Here is a 20,949-nt window from a genome sequence, read left to right as displayed (position 1 = left end):
AATAAGACTTATAATAAGTTATATATTAAATATAAATATTAATTTGTCCTATTTTATATTTTATAATAAATAAAGTACGTCGCGATATAAAGGGCTCGCTTTCACGTCGATACGGTATAGCGCCGCTTTAACGCCCTCGATCGAGTTTAGCGGCTGCTCCTTCGGGGAAGGCGTAACCGTTCGAGGTTTAGTGCTGATCGGTCGAGCCTCTCGTCGCTTTGCCTTCGACCCCCTACGACCCTCCCACTATAAAGAGACGTCGTCCCTCGCCGTTTTGTCGAGACTCCTTCTCTTCGACTATCGTGCCGTTCGTCCTTATCCCTTATCGTCCCGGAAAAGAAAAGCGTCAGCCGATAGCAATAAGGATCTTGCGATGCTCGTAACCGTACTACTATCGTCGCCGAGAGCGGACCCTAAGCCCCTTTACCACTTAGCGCCTTGCGACGATCGAACCGCCCTTGTCCTTCGGAACGAGAAAGTTAGGCACGTCTACCGAGCCGTATTCACGCCTATATTGATCTTACTTACTACTCTAGCTACAATGCCCCTCGGTCAACGAGGTCCACGCGTATAGGCGTCACCTTACGTCTCTCTACCGTTCAGCTAGTTAGGCGTCCTTAACGTCTAGTCGCCTTGCACGAGGACTCGTAACAGCATTAATTAGGGCTCTCTACGGCTACAACGGGTTAGAGGAGCCTCCTTAGTCCTCGAGGCCTTCTGAGATAGCGAATTAAATTAGGACGAATATCGTCCGGGGGTTTTAAGAGCGTCGTGAAGACTACTTCTTATTACTAGACTCGTTTTACACGATTAACGATTTCACTAAGGACAAATTCTTATCTAGAGCGGATAAAGCACTGCCCGGTACTCGATACTACGTATAGCGCTAGCCTATTCACGGAAGAGTACGAAGAGATTATGCGTCTCCGTAAGGGCTACTAGCTTCCCGCTAACGTTCTATCCAAAGCCGCCCTTTCTCGTAGCTCTAGAATTTTTGCTTTCGAAGTCTTAGGGAGAATTGCTTTATATTCTAGTACTAATTGAACTAGTAGTCGGGCAATAATAGGGTTAACTACGAGCGTAATAGTATATTGCCGATTGAGACGTCCTTAACCCTCGTCTTCCCCTACTACGGCCTACTACTCTTTCATAAACGGGCGGTATTACTCGACTCGGCTAGGATCCGCGTCGCGGCCCCTTCGAATACTCTCTACTTAACTATACTAAGGCCTAAGGACTTTAGAGCTTAGAAGCGTTGGCTTACTTCCCTATACGGCCTATCGCTTGATTGGCCTCTACTTATATCTCGGCCCGCCCTAAACGAGGTTATAAGCTTAGGGGTTAAGGGAATAGTTCTATCGCTTCGTCCTCTAGCTAGCTAAGAGTTACGCGATTCCTATAGATATCGATAGATAAAAGCTACTCCTAACTAGACGGGCTAGAGAACGCTATTATAAACTATCGTCGCTCTATACTCGATGTATTTATCTATAACTCTTATAATCGAATATTAAGGGCGCGACCTAAGTACGCCGAGTATATTCGGACTTTCTATACGGTCTCTAGCTTCGGCAACTTTAGCTATAGCCTATCTAGCGAAGGCTAAATTACGGAAGACGCCGAGTAAAATAGCTAGGGGAATAGTAAAACCAATAGCGGTATTGATAACTATAGTCGTTCATTGATCGCGTAATCGCGACTTCCTCGCCGGTGGTAGTTAGGCTCTAGCAAGGGCTAGATAACCATTATCCTTTCCGAGCTCGCTATTCATTAAGTTCCACTCGTAACTCTCTGGCTACGATAGCCCTAGCTATGTTTAGATCTAGATAATCTTCGCTATCTAGGAAATACAAAGGAAACCGCGCCTAGCTAGACCCATAATTATATTAACTACCTTAGAGGATCCGACGATACCTACCGCGATAGGGTTATACTACCTCTCGGCGTGACTATCTCACTATACGGTAAGCTACCCCTTATATAGAAGAGGACGATCGGTTGATTTCGTCCGATACTAGGATCCCGACACTATTCTATCCCCGTAGTCTACTCGAGCTACGGATCGCCTCGGCGGTAGCTAACACACCACGCTAGTAAAAGTAGACCCCGACGCTATAAGGCTAGTTAAAGAATTAGACGGCCTGCCCCTTGCTCTCTCTGCGGCTGGTGCATATCTGGAGCACGTGAGCACGAGTTTCTCAGATTACCTCAGGCTCTACAAGGCATCATTGCTAAGCTTCATATGACGAGCCCGCGGTTGAGATCCTATGAGGATCGGTCATTGTACACGACATGCAGATCACTTTCGATCGAATCGAAAAAAAGAATGCTGCATCGGCATTGAATGACCCACGCAAATCTAGCTACTATAACCTTATGGCTTCGATTCCTCCTTGGCAAGCTGGTCATCTCGCCAGCCAGTAACATCTTGCACAGCTTTGGCAGGATCTTTCTTGCGAGTCAGAAGGAAACCTTGAATCTGAGCTGGGCTGAAGACGCCACCAGGCAGCATTCCCGCGAAACTATCTGCCAATTGCGAAAGGTTCGCATCTTCGGACGGCGTCTCGAATTCTTGCGTTGAGTTGTCGTTCGCCGTGTGCTTAGACTGGACACTATGTCTATCCATGTCACCGCCGTTGGACCGTGACTTCGGTAAGATGTCGCTCATTTTTGTAAGATGTCGATTATCAATGTTCGCGTTAGTACGGTACATGCGGACAAACAACTCCCTCATCTACTGCTTACTCGCTCGCCTGAACTCAATCGTCATGTCTACCCGTCCAGGACGGACGAGGGCTTCGTCCAGCTAATCACGGTAATTGGTGGTCATGATAAGAACTCGGCCTTCGGCAGCCGCTACGCCGTCAATAGCGTTGAGCAGGCTAGACAAGCTGATTTTGCTATCGCTTAGTCTTTGTAAGTCTCCTAAAGGAGCTCTATCCTCCGACGACTTTTAATCCACGTACTTAACCGACTCCTTAGATATAGGGATCCCCTTATTACTCCTTTAAGTCCGTTACCGAGAGACTCTAGTAGAATCGATATCTTCTAGGAGAACAATGCACCGAGGTGAAAGTATATTCAAGAGCGATTTCATATCTTCCTCGGTTATACTAGAGTCGCTTAGCGATAGATAGAAAATCGGGAGCCCAAAAACACTAGCCAAGGCGAAACTCATGCTCGACTTTCCCGTCCTAGGCGGACCCGTGAACAAATAGCCACGTCGATATGGAATACCGCGGTACGCGTACTATATAGCCGTCTTAGGATAGAGGAATTCATTTATATCCAACAAAAGTTCTTCTTTTAGTTGATTATCGAGCGTAACTATCGACACTAGCCGTAACGGTCGAGTAGCCGCGACTTGCCAATAATAGCTCCTCTACTGATCCATAGCTACTAATAGTCGATGAATAAACGTATACGATATAGATTTAGATAAGTAGAATTCGCGAGCCTCTTTAATTAGAGACTTTCTCGGCTCCGTAGATAGCCAAAGCACCATAATACGTAAGTTTTCTCGCGTCCGGCTATAGGTACTTTATAGACGTTCACGAGTGATACGAAAGAAGTACCCCTTGTGGAGAAAGAAGCTAAACGAAGAATAAGGATTATAAGTAAGCGGGGTTCTCGCGACTTAGGTAATAAAATTGAAAACTATAGTGTTAAGATACTCTTCGACGAGATCGTTATCACCGAAGTCCTCAGCGTAATCCGCATAGGTATTTTAGCTCCTTAACTAAATGGTGCGAAGACGTTACATTGATAATTGATTCCTCTACTACCGCAAGACCTCGTCGAAAGTCTCGTCGACCTCGTCAATTATGATGGTCGAGCTATAGAGTTATATTAATAGCTTAGTAAACGGGATAATCGTAATACGTATTCTAGTCTATAGAAGAAGTAGCAAGGTATACAACGAGACGTAGAAAGAGATATCGATGCCGATAGCCTCGGTAAGATAGCTAGCTAAGACTAAGTAGCCTAGTATAATAGTATCTAAAAGAGTCGGAGGTAGGTATAGAAAGGCTTGTGATCGAGCTTGAGCCGAGTTCGACTTGCTAGAATCGTTCATAATGGATATTTAAATAGCTATAGCACTCAAGGGATAAGAATTTAATAAAGAAAGATCGAATTAAGTTCTTACGTAGTTATCAGTTCTTTTAATATATAAGGCATCGAAATGAGGACGCTCACCGCCTCGTGAGTGAATTAGTACCAAGCGAAAGTAAGACCTCTTTTGCTCTTAGTGGTATATAGATTAGATACTAGCGCGGTTTCGGTCTATAGGTATTAGACTATACACACAAGTAGTATGCCATAACATAGATTTATATAGTGGATTTATACGAAGACGTATAGGATTAGGGTACGACGAGAAGAGTCATCTTTTGCCACTCGGTAGATCATTCAGGATATCTCGAAAGGGGTGCTTTTTGCTTCGCATACACCCTAGGAAACACCCCGCCTAAACACCTCTAACAAGATAGGAAATGAATACCGAGAACGCGAATAGAAGCGGTCCTGTAATGCCGTGGTCCCTAGACCCTCTCGTTTAGTTCTTCCTAGATAGATAATTGGAAGATACTCACTAGATAAAACTTGAAATAAATAGGGCGATAGGGACTAATGCTACGTAGACGAATAAGATCGCTACAAGACTGATTTTACGTCCCAATCAAGCGTAAAGAAAGGTATAATATAGCCAGAATTAAAAATATCGAGTGTGCCGTGATACCTTAATGACCTATGCGGACTTTCAGCAATAGTCCGGCAACGAATAGAAGATTCAACCGACTTCCACAAAATTGATAAGGAAAAGAGACGTTCGGTAAAGATGGATAGTCTCTTAGGGCAGCGGTTTCTTCACAATAGCGATAAGCGTAGCAGCAAGCGGCGTCAAGGCGTAAGTATTGACCAAATAGGCGTAGGGAGATATATGCTTCGGTGGTTTCAAGTTGACAACGGCTGATAGCCAGTAAAGTAAGGTTAAGACGAGCTGTAGATACTGCATGCGAACCTAATTCTGCTATGATATTGGATAACCGGTGAGAGAAGAACGAATGAGTGAAAGCTTAGAAGAAGAACGGCAACCAGGAAATAAGCTATCGTACAGGGCAAGGGGCTTTTTGTGTTTCTGCCCGGGTGTCGGAAGCTCCAACATCGCGGTAAAGTGAGTCATCGGCTCGATGGACGACGCGATTTTAAGGGACAAGTGTTATCGCTCTCGCTACTAGCATTGCGTATAGAACTGAGTGAAAGCACCTTAATGAGCAAGACATATACTATATAATCTAACCTAAAGTTCAAAGCTAGAACTTTCTTACACGTGCACCGTATTCCTACGTTTCTTGTTCTTGTGTGCTAAATATATCCTGCATTGCTTTGCTCCATGAGGCGAGGTTCTCTATGAGAACCTACTCTAAGTCCATTAAGTCACTCACTAGCTTAGTTCTCTAATCCTCGCTTCCTACTATAGTCTTGTAATAATTGATTAATATCTTCGGTAGTAGAATACTCTGACTTATCCTCGATTTCTATGAGCGTATCATCTTCATTTGAAAGCTTTAGGTAATGAACTCCGGACACGAAGGCTAGCAACGGGTAAAGATTATCGAGTGACTATACACGTATAGGCAGGGGCTTTATCCCACTCTCATAGGTTTTCAGAAGCGTCTCAAAGCAGGTACTATCAACATTGATCCTGAAGTCAACGACTTACCCATAAGAAGGAATCTCCCCTTTCTATGCGCGATATATATCGATAAGCAAAGTATAAGCCACTTAGTTTATCCGTATTATGGCGCTATATTTCCGTACTAACGCAAGGTCTAGTGAATCGAGCATTAATTTATACTCTATAGCCACGTTTCGAACGAATGCTACTAGTTAAGTATATAGTTACCATAAGGAAAGAGGTCGCCGAGAATGTAAAAGTGTGACAAGCTTAGGGAAGTTCCAGCAATATGTGTTGGTGGTTGACAAGCCAATTATTGTAGTAGTAAAATTAACGAGCGCATCCTGGAGGCGATCGTCGTTATGTCCGAAGAAGACCAGGTAGCCGACCAATCGGTCTCCGACCGTCAGTCCGGGGATACGGTGGAAACCACCGGTCCCGTCGGGGTAGACGTACTTCGCCGCCTTCCAGATGTTGTCGGTGTTCTGTAGAAACTCGTCCCAGTGACATTTCTTTTGTCGTTTCACCGTGTCGTGGAAGCGCTTTTTGGCCTCTCGGGCCGCCCGCTCCAGCGATTCATCACTGGTGCCAGCCCTTCGCAGGCCCCGACAGCGGTTTCGTACCTGGGTGTAATCTTTTCGGAGTCTCGTCAGATCGAGATTCCACCACCGTCGCGTATAGGGTGAGGGCCTCGACGTAGGCACGTGTTGATGGAGTACCCTTTACACCATCTCGTTCAAGCGAGTCGACTGCTCCTCCACTTCATCGTCTCCTATACTTTCAGGGAGAGTTCCCACCTCTCGGGCCATGGCCCTCCGAATCCGTTTCCAATCCGCGCTTTTAAACACCTTTCGAGGTGGCGCACTTACCTGGGGCACGTCCAAGGAATCATATAGTATTGTGCCGTATCTGCCTATCCAGATATACTCCTTGTTTTCCGCGCTCCTCGCTGGTCTACGCTTCCATAGAGTGAGGCGGACCAGACGTCTCCTCTACCTCGATGACTCCCTGTTTACTCCTCAAGCATACATCAACGGCCTGCACTGCTAGGCGATACCTCTTTGTCACAACTCCGACCCGTATGTTTCCCGCATGCCTGGCTCCAAACTATCCGTCGTGGACGCTCAGTCCCATCCGAGCTTGATCCCCTTCGTCTGTGTCAGGTTGCGGCTGTCGAGGGTCCCCTCCATCACGTGTGGGGTCGCGGCTACCGTCAGTCCCCTTCCTCTGCATCGGGTGGCGGTCGCCTGCGTGCAGGCGATCCCAGACAGAGGGGGGTTGCGGTCACTCGGTAGTCCCCGTCATCGAGTGTCGGGTTGCGGCTCACAACAGTCCCTTCCATCTCGCGACGTCACCTCGCTTCCACTCCGACCCGTAAGCGCCCGCACGCGTTCCTCGAACTGTCCATCGTCATGACTCAGGACCCTAGTACGAGTAGGGTAGACAGTGTCCGTTCTCTCTGTACACCGACATACGCCTCTGTCCTCTCGAGCCATGCGGATGGTCTTGTAGGGTTTCCCCCGCCATGGCTACCAATGCTACGGCCCGCGAGTCGCATACTGCTCGTACACGCCTCATTTCGCGTTGCCTAGCGCGGTCTCCCGCATCTAGGCCGTCCATGTCTCGCGAGAGGACCTTGAGAGAATTCTCGCCCGCAATCCTTGTCACGTTGCGATCTCTTACTAACCAAGCTTATGTTCCCCCTTCCGTTGTATTTCCTCGCGGTGGCTCGTTCCTTTCCGTAGACCGTCCTCCTCCTTTCTATGGCCCCGGTGGCTTGTTCTCGAAGTTTAACAGGGTCGGAGGGATAGAGTCAACAGGTCGAGGGGGAGCTTGTTCTCGGAGTTTAACAGGGCCCCTCGCAGGCAACCCCCTGCGCCGTGGACGGTGATTTGTTCTCGAGGTTTAACAGGGCCGGACGTGTCGCAGAGGACCACCTAAGATAGAATACGTCGGAGTTGAGAGGGCCGCAAGTACGTACCTTCCTGGGATCCCGCCACCTTCGCACGTGCCACTCACGACACGTCTCTCAGAGCGCTTATAAGCTGGGGGTGTCCTGTCCCGTGAATAGGCGATACCACATTCGCAAGCTTGATAGGACTTGTTTCGGTTCCAGGTACGAGCTGGATACTGACGGGTCGGATGGTTTTCAAATGGTGTTTCCCCCTTTTCTTGATGACCCGTGTCGCAACACGGTATTTCCTTGACGTTGAAGCTGCGGACTCATCTTGGTTCACACTTTTTCAGTGCTTAACACCGGACACCGCGAGAAGGTGTGAGTCCATCGTCCCGCAGACCCGTAGCCTACACCCTACGTGCTCGCAGAGGGCGATTGTCCATTGCATAACGTGGTAGGAGGCTGGCCCGGCAACTCTTTGGAGTGGTAAGCACGTGACTTGCACTTTCCACTAGAGTGTACATCACGTGGCAACAAACAGGGATACGCGCCAAGACATAAGGTTGGACACTTATAGAAAAGGCTCGGGCCTATCTAGCAATATACTATACTTCCCTATTTTTAGCCCCACGAACACTAGATCCGAAATTAAACCCCCTAGTATTAAACGAAGGCTATCTACGGAGTATTTCGAAGGCTATTCTCTATAAGCCGTCCTTGTACTTCGTACTCTTCTTACGTATTAGAAATATCTTACCTCTTACGTATTAGAGATATATTACCTTAACGATTTAAAGAACGCTTCTATTCCACGATAATTCAATCGAATATTTATAAAAGCCATTATTTTCTTTATAAGGGTATACGATATTTTCTTACCGCGCTAGAGTCGATAATACTATACGAGTACGCGAGTCTCTATAGCCTATAAGCATAGAGAAGACCGAATTTCGACCTTTAGAGGCGTTTCGTAGAATAATAGTATCTATCGACTCGATCGGGTTGAAGGTCGGAGAATAATTTAGATAAATACGTTAACGTGCGACGATACGATCGTTAATAAGCTCGTCTAGCGCTTCGAGAATAACCTAATAAGATCGGGAGGCCTTCGTTATATCTAGTACGATATTGATCTTAATATACGATCGCTAGAAGAGCGCTAATATATTAGTATACTAGCCTAGTTACTCGTCTAGCCGCTCGCTAATAACTAACTAGATAGGACTCGATTTATTATTCCCGGCCTTTATTAGCTATTTACTTATAAGTCGTATATAAGCTTTAGTACTCTATTCGCGCTCTATAAAGAGAATTATAACTTAGTAGCGACGAACGTATTATATCTAGAACGAAAGATTTAAACGATAATAGCCCCTCGCGATACTAACCGACTCGAAGCTTAAGTCCGAGATAGTTAGGGTCATAAGTTCATATATTCTTAGGGTATACGATATTGCTTAATATATTTCATATAAGACGCTAACTTAGTGGGATATCTCGTATAAGACCTTTTCTTAAACTACTAACGAGGTCGTTATGATCTACCCGTATAGTTACTATTAAGGTTTCAATATAGGCTCGATATTGGCGGAGGCGACTAACTACGCCCCTAAAGAATAGAATATTCGCGAACACTACGAATATCTATCTAGTTATCCTAAATATTCTATCCTAAACGCTAAGATAGAGTTCCGACCTAATAGAATAGCACAGGAGGAAGACCTAAGCGAAGGGTAGCTAAGTATTCGTAGATATTTCGGGACCGAAACGATAGTCGGGAAAGTCTTTAGCGATCAAGCGGGGCCGATAGGATTATAAGTACTCGAGAGATATAGAAGTAGCGTAAAAGAAAGTTAGGAAGAGTAGTACGAGCAATAGTAGTAGTAGAAGAAGAAGGAGAAGAAGAAGGAGAAGAAGAAGATTATTAGAGAGAGAACAATATCGCTTATTAGCATAATAAAGTCGATAATAGTATCGAATATAAAAGGGATATAATTTATAAAGAGATTACGTATCGATATACTATTAAAGACACTATCGAAGAGACTTAAAAAAAGAGGCTCAATCCAATAGTAGGCTTTACCGAGCTAGTCAAGGTCGAAAAAAGGAGGCGATACTAGTCTAGTCGTACTGGGACGAGTGGGACGCAAAACGAGAGTCTGAACTTAAATAGGGGGACACTAATAGACAGATCATAAAAGCAGTACGAATGTGGCGACGACTCTCCTCGCATACTCCTGCACCATCTCCCGGCGAATATCAGGCCGCTCTATCCCGCGATCGTGTCGATAGCGTCGTTAAAATGGTGTTGGCGGTAGCTAACAGCTATGCCTTTAGTGCTTTAAAAGAGGTCATTTTCTTTCTGCAGCCCTCATCATGAGGTTCATTGATCCATTCAGATATTGACACCTGGCTCTTATACAGAATCACAATTACCATTCGGTCCGTTAGGTTGACTACCGAGATGTTAAGATGTAGCGACCGGTCCGCGTCGTCTGAAAGATTCAGAACCGGATTCAACGAAGTCATGTCTACTGGTAGGTTGAGTCGCCAGTTTTTCAGTTCAGCCTCAAGCAGCCATATTCTTGCTTCCCTGCTTGCTCGTGCATTTGGCACTTCGCAGTCTGCGCGAGGGAGGCGTAGGATTCGGTATATAATGAGTGCTAGCTCCGCCTTTTCGATAAACGCTAGCTCAAGTCGATGCTGTACCCAGGGATCTCGCCGGAATTTCCCAACCTTTGAAAGGGACGTATAGTTGGTGGTCCTGGCACCATTGACAAAGGATTTTCGTCGTGGAAGCAGCATCCCATTGGGGGAAATGCGCGGTGGTCGACCCATTGTCAGGCATACGTCGGCCTCCCTAATAACGAGAATCCACCAGATTCGCGAGCGGAGCATGCGAACAACGTGGGGAAGGGATACATGACTTTCGGTTTGTTGCAGTTTCAGCACTGGCGTTAGCAAGCCTGCAACCTTCACTGAGTGACATTTTGAGATGCAAAAACGCTCAAACGTTGTCTTGGTGAAAGGGTAGAAAAGGAAAGATAGGTAATGGTATATATCTCTGGCAATCCCGGTTGGCGGGGAGACTGATATACCTACGTCATCGCAGATGCAGACTTATAAAGAGTTGACTTATCTATCAGGTTTAGGTGTCAAGTGCCCCTAGATAGCCACAAAGAGGGGTTCTTCCCCGTTGTCCTGTAACGTCAGACTGGAATATCACCTCGACAAATCCAGCGGAGATTTTCTGTTGATACCTACCCTTCAAAATCAGTGGAAATCTCGAACTTCTTGCTCACCCAGACCTTCTTGCCCTGCATCAAGACCTGTTCCCATTCTCCTTTCCTTATCAAGATTTTTTGGCCACTCATCTCTACCATCCTACCGCGCTTTCCCTCGTCGACCTTTGATTTCACATATTTCAGCGTCTCTTTTCGGCTCACCCAAATGTCGAGGTTTGACGAGTACTGTTCGAAGCTTCCGGAATGGCATATTGTGAGATGGCAGATCCTGCATGATGAGTTTCCCCTGGAGTAGCAGTCGTCGGAATCGGCCTTTGGTTGGGCCTCGGAAATATTGGATTTTAGTAATATATACCTTGTGATGTAGAAGCAGTTGCTGGACATCCGACATTTGCTTGTTGAGGGATCGGTTTTGGCTGACGGTTCTCTACCTGCTTCATCAGGACGTCACTCTTCTGGACCGACGAAGTGAACACCCTTAGTACCAATCTATCTTGTAGGTAGAGAGCTGGACCGTTAGAGGCTTTTCCGTCCACGAATGCTGTACCATGCTCTCCCGGACGATATTGACCAAGGGGTTTGACCTCATATCTTGAAGAGAGAAGTCAACTTGAAATTTTCATGGACACCTGGCGATGAATCGCCCTCCTTCTTCTTGGATGCTTCGTCCGTTGAGAGCGCATCCGCAACGGCGTTTTCGGGAGGAGCTTCCCGGTGGTGTCTTCGGGCTTCTCTGCAAGCGGCTACTTCAGGTGTTGCAGAAGGCGCATCGACTTCCGACATTGCCTGCTGTAGAACTTCACTAGTTTGTTCGGGTGGAGCATCGGCCTTCTGCATCTTTTCTACTATTTCCACCACGGTGAGATGGACATATTCTTCCAGCTCTCGATGCTGACCCTCGGCCTCGTCGCCTCACTTTTGCACGCCACTAGTAGTAGTTCTACGTGAGATGTTTATAAGTCTCAGGGTTGATCGGCCACGGAGTAAGATACCAATCCGATGGTACTGGATGATATTTCCCATTCCCGATGATGCTGAAGACGATACTTAGGCCATGCTTCTGTACCCACGTTGGTTCCGGTCGGGAGCTTCGGAACGTAAGTTACGCTGATGCAATCAACCTTATCACCTAAAGTCGTTTTCTACCATAACACGATGGTTGGTATTGTCATAGAGCATCTTGTTATATTTACATCATAGTCGTTATCACTGGTAATTTTCATCTTTTGATTGAAGTTCTTAACAAGAGCAATTGTCTGTGGTCAAGGGGGGAACAGCGACCCAACCTCTTGGCTATTACAGAACTACAGGTAGGTGGGAGAACAAGGCCGATTTCTCAAAATCAAAGGGCTGTCTTTCTCACTCTAGTCTCCACAAAGTGATGCATCAGGTGGAGGAAGGTTCTCGATTTTCTGCGGACCCCCCCCGGGCTCTCCGGCAAGCGAGCGGGAAATGTGGAGGACACAGGCTTTGGGAAGGGAAAAAACGCCCCGAGCATCCGTTATATCAGGAGATCTACCACCTGAGACAATCTTTCACAATTCATGATGCGGAGAGCCCGTTCTGCTTTAATGGTACCTGATGTGCCTTGCGAAAAAACTTGATGATTGTGTCGGTTGCGTCCCCAGCAATTTCGCGTTGAGGCATGACAGGCTGGAAATTTGCCGGAGGGACGGTGAACACTTCACAGCCAGGCGTTCGTGGGGCCTGGGAATTTCGCCAGCTACGCCCGTCCATGGCTTGCGCCATGTCTTCACTATTGGAGCAAAACCTCAAACGGTTTCCTAGTCGGAGCTTCAAAGTGGTGAAGTGAACCGAGCTGACGGCGAGCACATCGCCTAGGGCCCTCGTGAGACATCGCTAATCTCTGGCAGGAAGTCGAAAGTCATCTTCACCTCATTTGGCACACCATGAGCCGCTTGTCCGGAGCAGGAGAGACTTCTATTTGTCGACGTGCGTTAGCCAGAGGCTTTGCACATTAAGCTTTTGCCTGGCGAGCCGGCCCTGAAGAAGACTCGACACGTTGGACGCGCCCGGGCTCCCGATACGGAAAGCATGCTCCACTGAATCAGCCGCTCAATGGGGAAAAGAATACTTCCAGGTCGATAAGCATCCAGACTACACTCGTTTTTAGCAAGTTGTCCGCCACAGCTATAAGCTATTGATCTCTGCCGTGTCAGCGGATGGTCTACAAGCCAATGAGAATTATGTTGCCCTGTCGTTCACGAACAGCATGCGGTGGCTTGCGCCCCTTCTTGAGCATGCCATAGCTGCAGTCGCATGAACTACAAATATCTGCGCCTCCACTCACACCACTCGTCCTGGCCCTGACGTGAATACCATACTTCTGTGCACGGGGTATGGGAAATTGACCCAAAGGCAACGTCTTGCGAGCACGAAATGCTGTCAGCTATGGGTCTGTTCTATCTTTTCTTATTTTGCATCGCGCCTCGCCTTCAAGACGGGCTTGATCCCCAATGACAATACTTATACTCGGAGTCGCGACAGGTCACAGAATATGTTACAGTCAACAACACCGTCACCATCACCGACGACGTTTGTCTGCAGCCAACCGTCCCCATCAGGGCTTGGTGTGTATACGACATTATCTACTTTGTGGAGTACACTGTCCCGAACGCATACGGTAATGTGAGTCTCTGGGCAACCAGACAAGTCAAGCAAGATTTAATCGAGACAAGGGGCCGACATCCTCCGCCTATAGTTCCTGCCTGGTCACTGAATATATCTATACGACTTACTCTGTCGCAATCGGAAACGGATTCATTACGTCCTGGCCGGTTGAGAACACCAGCACCGTGTCTCCACCCGCCCAGGGTCCCAGAGGGTGCATATCTGGTTTGCCACCTGGCGCGCGAGTGGTGAGCACACTTTCTATCATCACCAGCACTCTGCAGAGCGCCGGTGCTGGTTGGCCCTCGTCCACTTCTTTGACAAGCGCTGGTACTCCAAATGCGCTCCCTTCATCCTTATCAAGCACGATACAAGTCCCTGGGTCGTCGACGACAGTATCTCCCGCAAACAGCGCTACAACTTCAACAGGCCCATTGACAGGACCTTCTGTGCGCACCACGGCAACGGCTACTTCGACTTCTACAGGTCTATCGACAGGATCTTCTCCTCGCATCACGACAACAGCTACTTCGGTTTCGACAGGTATATCGACAGGATCTTCTCCACGCACCACGACAACGGCTACTTCGACTTCAAGCACAGTCGCTTCCGCCTCTAGCGTCAGGACGTCTTTGTCGACATCACCTTCATCGAGCATCTCAAGCATTGCTTCTTCATCCTACACTTCTACGACTAGTCGTCTAGCGACCAGTACAAGCAGCTCCACTCAACCATCCAATTCCGATTATACAATCATCAACACCAGTGGCTGTAAGGACCCCTCGTCTCAGCTGGCAGATAAACTGTTACTCTGGCAGACAGGCTTGGATTCAGGGGCCACTTTGTTCGCCTACGGCACCGTCGACAGCTCAGGGACAGTCACCGTCACTGATGAGGTCGTCGAGGATGAGAGCGGCGAATTCTTCGATATCGATATCACTACTCTTCCAGACTCCCTCGTCGTTATCTTGATGGACGGATCTTTCGCCACGTTTACAAACTCAAATCCCATGGTCATAACCTTGGCTACGTGCGGTAGTCAAGCCACCAAGAGATCCGTCCCCAGCCAGCTATTGTATGCTGCACTGGCAAAAAGGCAAAATGCGGTTTCAGCACAAGTGTCGGTGACTGTTGTCGACACCTGCAATAATCCAGTGAAAGGGCTAGCTCTCAAGGTCACCTGCTCCGAGGAGTCCCAACATCTGACAGGCTCCTATCCCAACAACCACGTTGCAAATCTAGATACACAATCTATCGTGGATACCGGGACAGGTCTCTACGTTGGATCGTGTGCCTATCTATCTTCGAGCCAGGTACTGTCCAACTGCGAAGATGCTATAACCAGCCTGTATCAGCCATGCTCGGCCAACCAAGAGTTCATCTCTGCCGTGGCGACGGTCTCCATAGTCGGCGTCTGCTCCTTCTTCACTCGCGGCCGCTCCGGTTGTGCGGCGTTGAGCGTTGTAGGATTTGTCTGCTCGACCGTGGACAAGGCAAACGCCGACAACAGGGCTTTGATGATACAGTCGTGTCAGACCACAGTGTCCAACGTCGCCCTCTTCGTGGAAGTCGACGGAGTGCCAGGGCATGCGGGAGTGGGTCTAATCGCTGAAGGCATCAATGCGGGCCTCTATCCCGCCAGTACTACCGTCACAGTTCAGGCGACAGCGGGTTGCAGCACCTCCACCACCACCACGACTACGACGAGCGCAACCACTTCTACGACTACAACCAGCACGACCGCTCCTACAACTACAACCAGCACGACCGCTCCTACAACTACAACCAGCACGACCGCTTCTACAACCACAACCAGCACGACGGCTTCTACAACCACAACCAGCACGACCGCTTCTACAAGTACTACCAGCACCAGCACCACGAGCACCACATCTAGCACTACGACTAGTAGTAGCACCACGAGCACCGCTAGTAGCACGACGAGGAGTAGTACCACGAGCAGCATCTCGAGCACCACAACCAGTACCACAAGCACCACCAGTAGCACCACGACGGGCAGTACAACAACCACTACCGGTACCACGACTACAACCTCTGCAGGCTGCTCGGCCGCCTCGCCCACCTTCCTCCCACAAACCTACGGCACCGACTTCACGTGCCCTAGTGGCTTCGTGGCTGAAAGTTCGGGGTTCATTCTCTGCTACAACTGCTGGCAGGACTCGTCCGGGGCCATCTACGACGTCGTGTGCTCCTGCTGTAACGAGTACTGCTGCACGGCCATCACGAACGCGGATTTACTCAGCGGCCTCGATGGGCCGGACACAGGCGTGCCGATCCTGGGCGGCAGTTGCGGGTGTGAATCCTCCGGGTTTGGAGTGATCGATTATTGCAGCTCCTCCTACGGCACCATTACCCCGGATATGTGCTCGACCGACAACCCCGCGAACTATGGTTGCTTCTTGGCCGGTGAACCGTATGGGTCTTGAAGATACTGAGAAGGACAAGGTTCTGTTTGGGATAGGCAGAAAAAACACTAAAAGGTCCAGTTGTTCGTACAATAAGCATTAACATTCCACCAAGCCCGATCTGGAACGTAACTACTCTTATATATAAGTTGTAGGATAGATCAGGTTCGGCTATTATAGAAGGTGAAACCCCGACTCCAATGGTGAACCACAAAAAACTCAAAGTATCATGATGGCCGTCTCTGACTGGTTCTGATTCATCCTGAATGTGTGAATGGCTGACATAGTGATGGCTCGTGCGCGATCGTGAGATGGCGTAAATGAAGGCCTTCTTCGGTTGAGTGAACACGCTAGATGCAGTACCGCTGACGAGTGGCCAGCAAATCTCATCGTCACCAGTTCCTAAACAGTGCTGAAGGAAGTCTTCGACATCTCGGTGGGTCATTCGTAGCTTTTCCTGAACACCTCCAAGCAGTCCCGAGCCCCCTTCAACATCTCGGTGGTATCACAGACGCGAGATAGATACAATTTGCGTGATATGGTCTGAGGGATCTCCGATGTGTGGTCAATGTCAATGTCCGAACACCTGGCGCCAACTCTCTTATCGATCAGCAGTGGTACTTACTGCTAATTCGGAAGTACCTTCGCATCAGGTTTGTCGACCTGCGTGAGGTCTGGCAGGTTTTCCTTGATAGAGAGATCCTCACTAGGGCACTGTATGGGAGCACCTGTGGTTAGCAATCATTCGTAAGATCAGTTCAGCAGGTAGTAGAGAGGGTCTTTTCAGACAGCGAGGTAGACTTCTTGGGCTAGACCAGATTAGGCGCAGAGTCCCAACGTCTTCTGCCAGTGCGGAGATCTCTTCTCCCGATATGAAACTAATCTCCCGATATGAAACTAAAAATATCTTATTGACTACCCCCCTTTCAATTGCTTCAAGTTGACCCCCTAACACCTGTATCACCTGGCTCTCATCTCGAAAAAAACCGATCGAGCGATCCCAAAATGGCGAAACCAACTGTCACCCTCATCCCATGGGACCCTTATTCCCCCAAACATGTCAAGCGCATGGTTGAGCAGCGGATAGTTTGTGGCTGGCATGCGCCAATTGTCGCGACTGAATGGAAAGATGGACACATTAACGGGACGAAGTGCATTTACTGGATTGTATGTCTCATCTCATCGCATTATGTTGCATCAGTACTCTTAGTCTCTTTCAAGATCTTCCCACAGGACGAGCCAGAGCGTGAGAAATACCTCAAGATGCACATCAAGGCTTATCCCAAGGTAGCTTCAACGATGCAAAGCGGTTCGGAATTTTTCTGAGCCTTTTGCAGGAGACAGAAGAACTCGTCGATTCAAGCAAGACGCTACTCGGAAATCCGCGCGTTCCCACTAATGTAAAACTCCTTCCAGTTGGGCATATCGCTCTCGGTATCCATGTCGCTGACTACGCAGCAAAGCTTGACCTAAACATTCCCAAGTCTGGCTCGTACTGAATCAAGAGTCTTTACGTATCTTACATACTTCAAGGCCTTGGTGTCGGCGGAGCTGCTATGAATATCGCTGAACGCATGGCCACGGAGGAACCCCTCAACGCTAGACATCTCCTACTAGACACGGTGGACCACGACGATCAATCCGACAAGGACTTTGCTATAGCTAACTATGGAGGAGAGTTCAAGGTCAATACTTGGTTTGGAGTAGTTGGCTGTGAGAAACGCTAATCATTGATTTAGATTCCCACTCAGGCCTGGTACGAGAGACGTGGATACAGGTTGATTGGTACAGTCGAAAACCTGTACCAAGATCCTGATCCGAACGGGAAAATTTGGCCATCCAGAACAGTCTTCTTACAGAAAGACATAGTTTAGAACATTACATCACATTGCCTAAGCATGCGATAGTACAGACGCATGGTCCACATTTGAGACGAGGTGACTGTTGCTGCTGCTGTCTGCCATCACTTGGCATGATGAGCTTTATGCTTTTTGTGTGGTCCCTGTCCAGTCAGGCCTTGTGGTCTCTGTCTGTCTGTAGTATCGTAGATGAACTTCTTGTCCCAACTGGTGCCTGAGAAGCCACCTGTGGAGACGGTCTCCTGGGTCAAGGTGTGTTCATTCGGATTGACTGGCTTGTTGAAGAAGAATTGAGTGTTCCAGTTGTTATCCGTGACTGCCGAGGCAGTATAGGTATTCTACCAAATTAGCAAGGCAAGGTTATAGAGTTGACAAGCAAAACTCACATTGTTGAAAGTAACATCGATACGACCGTCCTTTGAAGAAGCGCCATCTGATCCATGGGAAAGCTCGAAATTCAGGCCAGAACCATCATTGACGATAATGAAGCTGGATTTATTAGCAAAGGTTTTTCAGCGAAAGCTTCAAACTCACTTGATTGTAACATCTCGCTGGAAAGCATGAGAATATTCTCTGCCCCATTGGATCTTGGTGCCGCTGAAAACGAGATTGTCAACGGTTGGAGGCAGATCAGGATCTTGGATGATATATGCACTGGGACTGGTGATACCGAACTCGCCCCAATCTGAATTGATAGTGACGACACCTTTGGTCCAATGTGGTGCTGGATTCTCCAAAATCCAGTAGAATGCGCTCTTGACATCGTTTGAGTGCTTGAGAATATCCGGGTCAAAAGTGGCAGCCATAACCGTCCACAAAGGCGTTGTTTCAAGGTTCATGACGCCAGGATTGAGAGTTGAACTCTGGGCCCATTGTTGGAAAGTTGAGTAGATATCATCTGCGCGATAGCTAGTATTCAACTTGGCGGACAGGCTGACATCACCACCCTGGCATGAGACTTGTTGCATGACCTCCTTGGAATATGATTTGTACTGGTCTTCCGATTGCACAGAAGCGTCGATCTTGCCAGAAGTCACGAGACCGTTGTAAGCGACGCTGAGATCTGCAGTCACTTCAGTTTCATAAGAAGAGTCCGAGTTTGAGGCATAGATGGACTGGATTCATGTCAGCTGCTCGGCCCTGCTGGCAGATGAACAACCACGTACCATTTGGAATCTACCTCCGTACGTAGCACCAACAACGATATGACTGCCAAGAACATTGAACAACGTCTTGTAAGAATTGACCACATCTTTGTTGGCAGGATCCCAATTTTGCAGATTGAGGCCAGAGATGGCGGTGGCGAGAGTGTCCTTATCAATAGATTGTCCATAAGACTTGAATTTGACATCTGCAACATTTTGGTTGTAGCTGAACAAAGAGTAAGATCGATCCTCCTCGAACGACGAATTGACACAGTAACTGATCGATACGTCACCCGAGACGGCCATGTATTGCGCAGACAATGATGCATTAGTCTTGAGAGCCTCGGCTGTCGAGGTTCCGTCCTTCCAAGAGTTGAGCGAAGCTGTGTGGGAGATCAATGTCAGCAAGATTCAACTATAGTTTGGAGAGTCTTACAGGAACTGGATGCAACGTCAACAGCGACGTTCACATTGTCAGGTTTGTTCCATTTGGCATTGGCTACGTCAACCACTGAAGTTGTCGGAGACATAGGAATGAGAGCGTATGTGGTGATGATTGCTTCGGTCACCTATGACAGCTTTGTGAGTTCTTTCACCGGAGATGTACGTTTGGACTTACAGCGTTGATGTCGTTGGGACCCACAGCTGTAAGATCAATGCCGTATCCAAGCCAAGACGAAGGTGGAAAGTCGTCGTCCGCCACATTCTTCTTGTGAAAGTTCTTGCTTCTGTGTGAGTGAGTCATGATGGCCCAATTCTTTGATTCAAGCTTGGAGAATCGCTGAAACTGCTGAACTTGTTGAGCCTGCTAAAGTTCGATGAAAGGAAACAGAAACAAAGGATCAAACGAGGATTTATATATTCGTGAGGACAAGAGTAGAGGCCATAAAAATCCAATGTCTCGTTGGTCTTGCTGTAGAGATCTGCACTGTGCTTATCAAGGACATCAGCCAGACAAGGCATTCCGCACTACATTCCGACAGCCCTTGGCCTTTGGTGCAGAGTCCAGGTCTCATACCAGCATATCAGCACACTTTGAGCCCGCCATCGATGTCTCAATTGCATCTGGCTGCATCTGGTCTTGGATGATCTTTCGATAGATGGTCTGGTCTTTACGGTCCAACCTGCAGCCCACTGATGTTCAGACAACCATGAGAAGCTCATCGCTCAGCCATTGGACAATCAGCTAGCCACTAGGCGCCTCGTGAAGAGCTTCCAGGGACTGCTAGCACCATGGGCGTTAGCTTGTTGATTCGACCCTGATTTATATGTCAATCACATCCGATCCCGTGATTTTTGCCTCTTAGCGCGATAAATTCAGCCAGCCACGAAGAATGCCGCTCAGCCAGCCATGTCCTATTCTGCTGCAGCCCGCTATATCCTAAACTAGTCTTTTTATGGCTTAGTATGAGTTCGGATTCGGCTGGGGATATCGCGAATGCTTTCAGTATGTAGAAATGATGCACTGATCCTTTTTGACACATGCATAGAATCGAAGCTTAGACAAGTTTCGCAGTTGACCGCTGCGCCATAAACGCCACCAGCGCTGTGTTCCCCATCCACACATGTTGATAGGGCTGAACAGAGTGTGTATACATTGGTGCACGGGCGTTAATATCTTAACGCCGGTTTGAAACCACTATTCGGCCAGCCACGAAGAATGCCGCTCAGCTAAGCGAACTGAGGAAAGTGCGTTGGACTGCATGAGCAGTACGTTTCTAATGTGTCAGTTCAGCTCCCACCCATAATATGCCGAACTTTGTTGTGTAGCTTTCTCGATCAAGCGAGCAGTGCTTGCCTTGTCTGACTCTTCTCAAAAAAAGCCTATTCTGCTCTTGCATTGACTTGTCGCTTCCCCGATCGTCTGCCTCATACGATTTGATAGCTGGCAACCTTGGAATGCACGAGCCGTATGGACCAGCGTACACATATGGGCGGTCAGGCTTTTCACAAAAGTCTACGAGGCTAGTCGTTACGGAGAGCTACGTACCGCTAGCTTCAACAATCGAAAATTTCGCATCTTGTATGTTGATCAAATGCTTCTGGCCTAGAGAGCAAGAATTCACGAA

The 20,949-nt window shown here is 48.0% G+C and overlaps 6 protein-coding genes across 6 annotated transcripts; 2 read left to right on the top strand and 4 right to left on the bottom strand.

Moving 5' to 3' along the window:
• Positions 1–2,374: 2,374 nt before the first annotated feature.
• EDD37DRAFT_698807 (uncharacterized protein) lies at positions 2,375–2,807 on the bottom strand (the record flags this gene model as incomplete). Its single annotated transcript, XM_062820186.1, has 2 exons — positions 2,746–2,807; positions 2,375–2,688 (listed from the first exon to the last, which is right to left on the bottom strand). Exons 1-2 carry the CDS (start codon positions 2,768–2,770, stop codon positions 2,375–2,377), a joined length of 339 nt encoding a protein of 112 aa, XP_062665098.1. The 5' UTR covers positions 2,771–2,807.
• A 3,340-nt stretch (positions 2,808–6,147) lies between these two features.
• On the bottom strand, positions 6,148–6,378 carry EDD37DRAFT_548102 (uncharacterized protein; the record flags this gene model as incomplete). Its single annotated transcript, XM_062813675.1, has 1 exon — positions 6,148–6,378. A coding segment is annotated over one exon (231 nt), but the record flags the coding sequence as incomplete, so codon positions are not given.
• Positions 6,379–9,836: 3,458 nt separating this feature from the next.
• Positions 9,837–10,619, bottom strand: EDD37DRAFT_644093 (uncharacterized protein). The gene has a single exon (XM_062817462.1). It carries the CDS (start codon positions 10,470–10,472, stop codon positions 9,900–9,902), a length of 573 nt encoding a protein of 190 aa, XP_062665096.1. The 5' UTR covers positions 10,473–10,619; the 3' UTR covers positions 9,837–9,899.
• A 2,677-nt stretch (positions 10,620–13,296) lies between these two features.
• EDD37DRAFT_614145 (uncharacterized protein) lies at positions 13,297–15,897 on the top strand (the record flags this gene model as incomplete). The annotated part of the gene is given in 3 exon segments (XM_062815511.1): positions 13,297–13,327; positions 13,347–13,468; positions 13,489–15,897. 3 exon segments carry the CDS (start codon positions 13,297–13,299, stop codon positions 15,895–15,897), a joined length of 2,562 nt encoding a protein of 853 aa, XP_062665095.1.
• A 984-nt stretch (positions 15,898–16,881) lies between these two features.
• Positions 16,882–17,750, top strand: EDD37DRAFT_655002 (uncharacterized protein; the record flags this gene model as incomplete). The annotated part of the gene is made up of 5 exons (XM_062818733.1): positions 16,882–17,043; positions 17,098–17,163; positions 17,214–17,310; positions 17,410–17,561; positions 17,616–17,750. 5 exons carry the CDS (start codon positions 16,882–16,884, stop codon positions 17,748–17,750), a joined length of 612 nt encoding a protein of 203 aa, XP_062665094.1.
• Positions 17,573–19,861, bottom strand: EDD37DRAFT_584745 (uncharacterized protein). The gene is made up of 6 exons (XM_062814441.1): positions 19,500–19,861; positions 19,317–19,449; positions 18,898–19,263; positions 18,270–18,798; positions 18,122–18,224; positions 17,573–18,073 (listed from the first exon to the last, which is right to left on the bottom strand). The coding sequence occupies exons 1-6, from the start codon at positions 19,623–19,625 to the stop codon at positions 17,840–17,842; spliced, it is 1,491 nt and encodes a 496-aa protein (XP_062665093.1). The 5' UTR covers positions 19,626–19,861; the 3' UTR covers positions 17,573–17,839.
• Positions 19,862–20,949: the final 1,088 nt, after the last annotated feature.

The sequence above is a fragment of the Exophiala viscosa genome (assembly GCF_022695815.1).
Source record: "Exophiala viscosa unplaced genomic scaffold EDD37scaffold_21, whole genome shotgun sequence".
NCBI lineage: Eukaryota > Fungi > Ascomycota > Eurotiomycetes > Chaetothyriales > Herpotrichiellaceae > Exophiala > Exophiala viscosa.
This window is presented reverse-complemented; position numbering and strand designations above follow the sequence as displayed.